Below are 10,467 nucleotides of genomic sequence, written 5' to 3'. Positions count from 1 at the left end.
CAGCCCCCCCCACCCACACACATTGTCACTCCAACACACACAAACAGTTCATTATTTTCTCACTCACACATAATATGCACATACATTTATACAGACTCTACACACCCACTCACATGCAAGCTGCTGCTACTCTGTTTATCTTATTGCCAAGTCATCTTACCCCTATACATATCTACCTCCATCAGTTCAGTATCCCTGCACATGTACATTTGGTATTGAATCTGACTTTTTAAATATTTCCTTTTCTTATTTCTTGTTTTTTTTCTAGTAATACATTGTTATTAATTATTGCATTGTTGGGTTTTTAGTTTGCAAGAAAGGTATTTCACTGTACTTGTGCATGTGGCATTAAAACTTGAAACTTAAAGTTGGTTGCCAACCGCCATATAAAATCCACAGAAGAAGAAAGGTTTCCAGGGTTAGAGTAGAACAGAAGTTGTCATATGCTGAGGCAGTGAAGAAAGTAGGGGAAGATGGGTCAAAGGGGAGGGATCCTGAGAGGAGTGGTGTGAGTAGTAGATCTGTATCAGTACAGAGTGGTAGGCCAACAAGTGATGTTTCAGTAAGATTGGATTTTAACATGTATAGCAATGGTTATCAACTGTTCTGCAGGGATGGAACGTTATTGGCAAGAAATGGAGGTTGTGGTGGAAGCTACAAAGAGGTATTTGCGAGACTTGACATCCGAAAAGTGGGTGCCCCATCCTTTCAGTCTGTTTACCTGAGGTAGGACTTAATAGATGAAGGAAAAAGGAAACCGCACACTGCTCTCGATAGTATCAATGATCTTTAATAAGCTTACGTATCGGCCTTCGTCAGAATTTTTGTGATTTAAAAAAATGTGCACCCTTATGTAGACCTAGCCCCACCCACATCCGTTCCACGCATCGAAGGGGGTTGGAGGCGAAGGAAAAATAAATAAGTGGCACCAAATATAACAATATGCATTTGATAAATATTCGAATAAAGTAAGATGTATTAAACACGTCTGTAAAACCACAATGAGGACATAGAAAGTTTTCCCCATGTGGGGTGGGGCTGGCAGCCCTAGCTCACTATTGGGAGACAGAGATACTAACGAATATCCACCAACAAACTGTATTCTAGAGCTGGCTGAATATGTTTTGACGTATAACTATTTTAGGTTTGATGATGAATACTACCTCCAAACGAATGGAACATCGATGGGCTCCACATTCGCTCCGAGCTATGCTAACCTCTATGTGGGTCTTTTTGAAGAAAGTTTTGTTAATAATGAAAACGAAAATCAATTTTTTAATAAAGTCCTGAAGTAGTATTGATATATTGACGAAATGTTTTGCATATGGGAAGGAACGGAAAAAGAGCTGTCAGATTATATGGCACTACTCAATGACACTGACCCCAATAAAAAAATCACTGTTGAATGTGACACTCAACGTGTTCATTACCTCGATATGTGGATTGAGAAATCAAATGGAACCCTGTTTACAACTCTGTATAGAAAAGAACCGGACAGAAATACTCTATTGCAGGGGGACAGCTTCCACCCTTAGCCATTAAAAAAATGACTTCCAATAAGCCAGTTTTTCTGACTGCGCCGTATATCCTACTCTACAGATGATTATCTAGAAAAAGCAGCGGAGATGCGCATTAGGTTTCTAAAAAGAGGCTGTTCGCCACAATGTGTGGATGAAGCTCTTAATTTGGCATTGGGAAAAACACGAGATGAACTGCTACAAAAAAAAGAACACTCCGTAATGTTCACAACCACATATATTTTGAACTCGCGAAAAGTGGGAGATGCGATCAAAAAACACTGGCATATTTTTTCATCGGACCCAGCTTTGCCGACTGAGTGTGATTTATACAAAGGAAAACGCATATTGAAAAGCAGGTTGGGAAACTACTCGCCGCCAGCAGTTTGGGAAACTACTCGCCACTGTGAATTAAAAGATCCACCACTTATTGTGTATAGGAGAGGTCGCAATTTACTCGATAAATTGGTTCATGCCAACTGCCAGCCACAAAAGAAAATCAGCCAGGCTCTTTTTCGCCCTCTTCCAAATGGTAGCTATAAATGCAGTGGATGCGCACAGTGCAACAATATTGTTTCCGCTCTTGTAAACCCAGGGTCGTTACACTACTCCCTCCTTTCAAAGAGCGCGTCCTCGCGCTAGCTTGCGACTCTACGTCTTACAGGAACGCGCTCACCGCACTGTCGTGGATGCAAGGTCCGATCACTTCTGACACCAATGTAATGAAACAGCAGGGAGCAGGTCTCGAACCCTCGACCTTCTAGCCCGAGGTCCGGGGCGCTATCGACTGTGCCGCAAAAGCATGCTCAAGCGGAAGAGTCGATTTCCGCGCGTATAAACCCAGGGTCGTTACACTATGATGAAGTGTGAATATTTCTGCCACCCACACACAGGAAAACGGTTCCAAATAAATGACATTATTACGTGTTCCACCACCCATGTTATTTACATTATTAAATGTCCATGTGGGCTCTGCTATGTCTCTCAAACAGAGAATTAGTGAACATAAAAGTAAAATCAGGAGAAACGACAGGGACGATTATCCAGTCGCAGTACATTTTAATGACCTAAAGCATGACATTTCTACCTTTAGATTTTGTGGCATAGAGAAAGTTAAGATATCAGACAGGGGAGGTGATATTAATAAAAGAGAATGTTTTGGGATTTTCACCCTCCAGACATTTTTTCCTAAAGGACTTAAATGATGAAATGCCTATGTATGTTATGTTGTGAATTTGAACATGAATTATGTTCCTATTTAAGATTACTCTGACGTTTTTCGTACGATGTACCCACTGATTAATGAAAACGTGCTGTGTCCTCATTGTGCTTTTACATACGTGTTAAATACGTCTTATTTACACTCTTCATTCGAATATTTATGAAATGCATATTGTTATATTTGGTAGCACTTATTTCTTTTTCCTTCGCCTCCAACCCCTTTCGATGCGTGGAACGGATGTGGGTGGGGATAGGTCTACATAAGGGCGATATTTTTTTTTAAATCACAAAAACTCTGACGAAGGCCGATACATAAATGTATTAATTAAAGATCAGTGATACTATCGAGAGCAGTGTGCGGTTTTCTTTTTCCTTCATCTTGTTCAACTGTTGCCATGCACCTGTAAAGTAGATTGCTCAGATGTGCGAGTGCCTTTTGAATTTTGAAGGACTTAATAGGTTAAAATAGTGGAGTAGGGTGAGTGTAGTAGATGGTAGGTTATTTGTTTATTATTATTTTTCAAGCAAGGTATAAGGGAGTTATACTCCAGCCTAGCAGGTGGCGGTAATGCAACATTTATTGGATGCCAACCGCCCTTAAACCTCGTGGAAGAAGAAGCTCGGACAGGCGGGAGGCAGGGGCGCTTCAGTACAGTAGGTGGCGTTAAAGACGCTAGATGTCAGCCGCCGATAAACCCCACAGAACACACTTTTTAGCCAGCTAGTCTGGTACACAGCAGGCGTTAGCGACACCGTGTGCTAGCTAACTACTTGATTATCGTGTCTTACTTTGAATGCACTTTATAGGCCAAGACACTTGGTTTTTTCAAGAATCCCATGACATTAGATATCTAGCCTTGTCGATGTTCAAAGTCTAGTGAACCAACAGGACGCGCAGTCCAGTGAGCCACCTGTGATGTGAAATAGGATACCTGCATTTGGTCACAGAAAAGTGTAGTGGGGAGGGGAGAATTAAAAGTGAATAAGGGGAGAAACTCGTAGGCGACAGTCACTTTTCAAGACCAGTCTGCAGGTGGTAGACTATCTCTCACCGAATATTTAAAAAAAAATTGCATGATGTAACAAAGATTGTTTTCTCAAAGAAAATAAAGTAAATGTATGGGAATAGCACGGTGGCGCAGCCAGTTTATTTTCAATGTAGCTTGACACGGAATAGTTGCTCTGTTGACTCTGTAGCCAGTCTATAATTTACGCGCAGCTCTCCATTTTTCAAAGGACAATGATGGACTTCAAATGGACACTAAAGAGTAATTAAATGCTATGAAAATAGGGGTGCCTATTCAATTGAAGTATTCCTCATTCATTCATACGCGTTTGGCGCTATAATTATGGATAATTTTTTCAGGAGAAAGAGGATATTGAAAACTCTCCTGAGCTTGTCTCTCGTTTTTGCGTCTTTGGTGATGATTTCAAAGTTCAAGCTTGTGGATAACAGCATCAAGGACGACATGGAGGTTAAAAGAATGGGACACGCCGGTTGGTGTGGACCTGAGTGTGATTTATACAAAGGAAAACGCATATTGAAAAGCAGTTTGGGAAACTACTCGCCGCCAGTTATTGGTGATGATTTGGATGCGCCACGGGTGACCGTCTCCAACACTACTGCGTCTACTTGGGATGTACACGTTATGAACTGCGGTGAAGATTCAGCCGTAAGGAAAAATGATTGGTTTCGACGTTTGGATACGAGGTTCCACCAGTTTGTGTTGCACAGACATTGTCGATATTTCCCAATGTTGATAAACCATCCGGATAAGTGCAGGAATGGAGACGTGCACTTGCTCATGGTTGTAAAATCCGTTATAGAGCAGCATGATAGGCGAGAGGCCGTGCGGAATACCTGGGGTAGGGAACAAACAATTGATGGTAAGAGAATAAAAACGCTGTTTCTCCTTGGAAGCCCTACAAATGGCAAAGACACTAAAAACCTTCAAAAGTTGATTGAGTATGAGGACATGATATATGGAGACATTCTCCAATGGGATTTTATGGACACATTTTTCAACCTCACCTTGAAAGAGGTAAATTTTCTGAAATGGTTTGATATTCACTGCTGCAGTGCCAAGTTTATATTCAAAGGGGATGATGACGTTTTCGTGAATACAAATAACTTGCTGGAACTTATTCGTTTCAAGACTGAGGACCGCAAAGTTCTAAATGTATTTGTTGGGGACACCATCTCCAAAGCAATCCCCATCAGAAACCGCCAGAGCAAATATTACATCCCCAAAGAGCTGTTTGACAAACCGTACCCACCTTATGTTGGTGGTGGTGGGTTTTTAATGTCCTCACAATTAGCTCGGAGACTGTTCGTGGTTTCAGAGGCCTTGGAGCTCTATCCGATTGATGATGTCTTTTTGGGAATGTGTCTACAGAAGCTACACTTGGCACCTGAGATGCACCCAGGATTTAGGACCTTTGGCATCATGAAACGCAGAGTGAGCCCAATGAACAGCGAACCGTGCTTTTTCAAAAACCTCATCGTAGTCCATAAACTGAGCCCTCAGGAGCTACTCATGATGTGGAGCGTAGTAGAAAATAAGGAGCTGGTTTGCGCCAAAAGGACTGCACAATGAGTGTCAACCTACAGCTCAAAGGGACTCAAAGGTTATGCAAAAAATATTGTAAGATTTTACAATTGAATTGTAATATTTGTATGTAGGCCTAGTAGGGCACTAAAAAGATCCAACTAAGAAAGAATGGGAAAACAATCATGCGGGGATTTTTTTTTTTAAACAAATGTTTATGAATGACATTCTTTCATTCTCACCTACCTGTTTGTTAATGTTTTTCTAATGTAGATAGGTAGACCCAAATCCCAACAGGAAAACCAAATAAGTAAATGCACATTCCTTAGGTCTACAAGATGAACCACTTTTTTTCAGCCAAATCTGTAAATAAATGGCAGCCTTTGACACTGAAAACCCCTTTTCATGCTACAGTTTTAGTGCTTTTGAATTTTGAGATAATGGATGTGTGAGTAACACTGAAAAGGTGGAGATTACATTAAAATATAATTAGGTAAAGAACAAATTCTAGAACACATATTGAATTATATTTTAAGAGTCAAAACTAGTTTTTGGTTTGATGTTTGTAACAGATTCAATAAATATGTATTTGTTATATCAGTGTTTTACTGTAGTGCTGGGTACGAGTTGAGGGCTGCTAGGTGGATATCAAGCACTAATTGTTGGTGTAGAAGTGTTGGTGTAGAAGATTGCAACAGGTGCCTCTAAAATACATCTTTGACATCTCAAACAAACCAGAAAAACAGCAACATCAGCACTGTCCAGCTTCATTTAGCTTTATTTAATCAAACATGGATGTTTCAATCTGTACACAAAATGGTTGTAAATCTACAGTCAATACTGATGGATATGTACTCAAAATACACAAGGACAATATATACACCTACGTAATTGAATAAATATGGGACAAACCTAAGTCACAAATGCAACATTATAAAGGTTTAGGGCCCTATTCCGTGTTGTGGAGAACGCGAACGGAATCACGTATTGCAGACATTACAACGGAATTCAACAATATTCACATAGCCTATGTATTGAATTTAGTAAGAAATCAACCAAATCTATTGAACTGAATTGAAAATGTATTAATTTGTCCAAGTGAATCATAAGCCATGAACAACCATTTCACGTGGATGAATTACCTGACATATGAAATAAATCACGACCGGGTTGATGATAACATGAAATGCCGGTACAAGTTTATAGCCTAAATGCCCACGGACAATTGGTGTCGGTAACATTTGGTATGCGTGAATTGGCTGTGGAAACGCCTTATTGATATAATAACCATCATATCGAAGTAAACTTGGAGTCACGTGATGATATGGTGTGTGATCCTCCCAAGACTCAGGGAAGCGTGCAGATGATTAGGCTACAGATAAAATAAGTGATCAACTTCAACGGGTGGTGAAAGTGCAAGGTTGATGCTCCTTTCCAATAAATATAGTATCTTATTCTGGTGACATGATGATTGATGTTTGGCTGTCATTTTACAAATAAAACATGTTTCCATATCTGTGAGCTGTTGAGCTGTTGGATAGAGCGCAGTACCATGTCCAGAGTGGGCACATTCGCTATAATGCATTTTTTTGTGTGTGACAAAACCGTCAGTAGAGTTGAATATGCAATGGAACCCCATTTAACTTGTATATTTTATTCGGTACATGGGAATGTAACCGCAAAGAGTATTTTTATGTGCACTACGTCATCACACACGCATACCTTTATCCACAACAAGTAGGGTAGGAGGGTGTAACTAGCTCCCCTAAGAACAATGTCTAATTGCTGACCCAAAAATGCAATGTTTGGAGAGAAAAAAGGGCATGTGGATGAAGGTCATCAACTATAAAGCGAAATAAATGGCTACAGTCTACACTTCTTTAGTGATTTCATTAAATATTGTTTTTAGAAAAGTGGCGTTTTTTAAAGTACTGGGATAATTGCCCCGGGTACTTTTATGTAGAAATTCTTTAGTAAGTAATACTTAAAAAGCTTGGTCTAGTTGTCTTATTTCTAAATAAGGGGGGGGGGGGGGGGTGTAGCACGTCACAATTAATATACTGCACTATGGGGAGATGTGATGTAAAGTCCTTTTTAACTCACCAGCACATTAATTTCCTTTGTTCTTTCTCTGTTGATCCTTTTCCATACCATCCATTATGTACAATTGAACTAAATATGATTTGAATAATGCAAGATCTTAAATCCCAGCAGTCTATGAAATGACATTCGGGAGCAAAAGGTTTTCAATAGTTGTTTTAAATGAATTAAAACAAATATTAATTGCAATATAATATTGGAATGGAATATAACTAATAACATTAAATAACATTGGTATTGAACATTTAATAACAATATCTTAACTAAATTAATTCAGTGACATTGATGTGGCAACTCTTATGCACGATTCTAATTTGTACATAGGTCCAAAATAAAGCTATCCACAGTAAAATTGGAGCACAGCTCATGAGCCCACACAATACCCCATAATGACAAAGCAAAAACAGGTTTTTAAATTTTTTTGAAAATGTATTTAAAAAAACCCCTGAAATAACACATTTAAGTAAATATTCAGACCCTTTACTCAGTACTTCGTTGAAGCACCTTTGGCAGCAATTACAGCCTCGAGTCTTCTTGAGTATGACGCTACAAGCTTGGCACATCTGTATTTGGGGAGTTTCTCCTATTCTTCAGGTTGGATGGGGAGCGTCGCTGCACAGCTATTGTCATGTCTCTTCAGAGATGTTAGATCGGGTTCAAGTCCGGGCTCTGGCTGGGCCACTCAAGAACATTCAGAGACTTGTCCTGAAGCCACTCCTGCGTTGTCTTGGCTGTGTGCTTAGGGTTGTTGTCCTGTTGGAAGGTGAACTTTCACCCCAGTCTAAGGTCCTGAGCGCTCTGGAGCAGGTTTTCATCAAGGATCTCTCTGTACTTTCCTCCGTTCATCTTTCTCTCGATCCTGACTAGTCTCCCAGTCCCTGCCGCTGAAAACATCCCCGCAGCATGATGCTGCCACCGCCATGCTTCACCGTAAGGATGGTGCCAGTTTTCCTCCAGACGTGACGCTTGGCATTCAGGCCAAAAAGTTCAATTTTGGTTTCATCAAACCAGAGAATCTTGTTTCTCATGGTATGAGAGTCCTTTAGGTGGCTTTTGGAAAACTCCAAGTGGGCTGTCATGTGTCTTTTACTAAGGAGTGGCTTTCGTCTGGCCACTCTACCCTAAAGGCCTGATTGGTAGAGTGCTGCAGAGATGGTTATTCTTCTGGAAGGTTCTCCCATCTCCACAGAGGAACTCTGGAGCTCTGTCAGAGTGACCATCGGGTTCTTGGTCACCCTGACCAAGTACCTTCTCCCCCGATTGCTCAGTTTGGCCGGGCAGCCAGCTCTAGGAAGAGTCTTGGTGGTTCCAAACTTCTTCCATTTAAGAATGATGGAGGCCACTGTGTTCTTTGGGACCTTCAATGCTCCAGACATTTTTTGGTACCCTTCCCTGGATCTGTGCCTCGACACAATCCTGTCTCGGAGCTCTACGGACAATTCCTTCGACCTCATGGCTTGGTTTTTGCTCTGACATGCACTGTCATCTATGGGACCATAAATAGACACGTGTGTGCCTTTCTAAATCATGTCCAATCAATTGAATTTACCACAGGTAGACTCCAATCAAGTTGTAGAAACATCTCAAGGATGATCAATGGAAACAGGATGCACCTGAGCTCAATTTCAAGTCTCATAGTAAAGGGTCTGAATATCTATGTAAATGTTTTTTTTATATATACATTTGCAAACATTTCTAAAAACCTGTTTTCTCTTTTGTCATTATGGGTTATATTGTGTATATTGAGGACATTTTTTTATTTAATCCATTTTAGAATAAGGCTGTAACGTAACAAAATTTGGAAAAAGTGAAGGGGTCTGAGTACTTTCCAAATGCACTGTATATGACATAAAATGCTGTGTTAAATAGCTAAAAGGCTATAAAGTAACATTAATTGTAAAGCTATCAGTCACTATTGGAAACATTTACAACTTCAGTTAAGTTACGTTATATTTTTTATGTATTTTACTTCAGACGATCTGGTAGTAAGGTTGCTAGCTAGCACTCCTAGCAGCTTATGCTAACTAGCTAGCTGGATAGCATTTACTGCAAGTCAAGTTGCTAGCTAGCAAGTTAGCATAAACTAGTGCTAACTGGGCTCGTCATTGTCTAAATGACTGGTAGAAACACATAACCATGAAGGGGTAACTAGCCCCTAACTGGGCCAGTTACCCCCTAGTAAGGGGGGGTGAGTTGACCCCAACATATTACTACTTTACTCAAATTATCAACATTTGTCTCTCTAAACAAGTGGATTATTTTTCTTAGGGCTTTCCTTGTATATTTACAAAACAATTATAGATCTAACTTCATTGGAATATATCTACAATTTATTTTAAATTTCAAAAAATTTGATCAACTTATCACAAAATCGTTTTGTTGAAATATCTCAAAGTTGTGATGACACGGAGGAAATGTTTTGTTGACGAGGGAGTGTTGGGAAAATAATTTGGTGACATCTTGTGGTCTTAATGTGATTTCGAGGGGGGGGCAGTTACCCCATGAGAATAGTTACCCCCTAGTACCCTACAGTTGATGGAAAATGAGTGCAGATTTGAGAATGTTCACAAGACTTTCTGAAATGGCACAGGAATGCCCCTGTCTGTGTGTGTGTCTGGTGCATGCTTACGTCTACACTTTGTAGCTGTTAGCGATGAGGTAGAGATGGAAAGGCTTTCCCAAAAATCTTCTTAATTAAACATTAACTACAAAGTAGTCTATGCCTACCTGGCAGAATTATATCTTGATTATTTACATCAATCCAGTGGCCATTTGTTTGGCAAACTCTGCAATCAAATGAGCGCCACATCAACACCACTTAACCAAACAAGGTATTTTCCTGGTGCACACTTGCATTAAAGGGAAAACCCCCAAAATCTACATTTAGAGAAAAAAAATCCCAGACGTAAAAATGTTTGAAAAACAAAAGAGAGAATTTAGGGAGAAAAAAAAAACGAAATCAGGAAAACATGAAACCGATTTTATAGGGCCCTATAAAGGGTGCATCTTACCCTGTATCTAGAAGGTATTACAGTGAACTAAGTTGCCTAATATTTGTCATCAAGTGGGATCGTTCTCAA

At 40.0% G+C, this 10,467-nt stretch overlaps 1 protein-coding gene across 1 annotated transcript; it reads left to right on the top strand.

Moving 5' to 3' along the window:
* Nucleotides 1-3,451: 3,451 nt before the first annotated feature.
* Nucleotides 3,452-7,063, top strand: LOC129860866 (UDP-GlcNAc:betaGal beta-1,3-N-acetylglucosaminyltransferase 7-like). Its single transcript, XM_055931725.1, has one exon. It carries the CDS (start codon nt 4,088-4,090, stop codon nt 5,333-5,335), a length of 1,248 nt encoding a protein of 415 aa, XP_055787700.1. The 5' UTR covers nt 3,452-4,087; the 3' UTR covers nt 5,336-7,063.
* Nucleotides 7,064-10,467: the final 3,404 nt, after the last annotated feature.

Source organism: Salvelinus fontinalis, chromosome 8 (genome assembly GCF_029448725.1).
Source record: "Salvelinus fontinalis isolate EN_2023a chromosome 8, ASM2944872v1, whole genome shotgun sequence".
NCBI lineage: Eukaryota > Metazoa > Chordata > Actinopteri > Salmoniformes > Salmonidae > Salvelinus > Salvelinus fontinalis.
The sequence above is the reverse complement of the archived record's forward strand: the minus strand, read 5'-3'. Positions and strand labels throughout refer to the sequence as shown.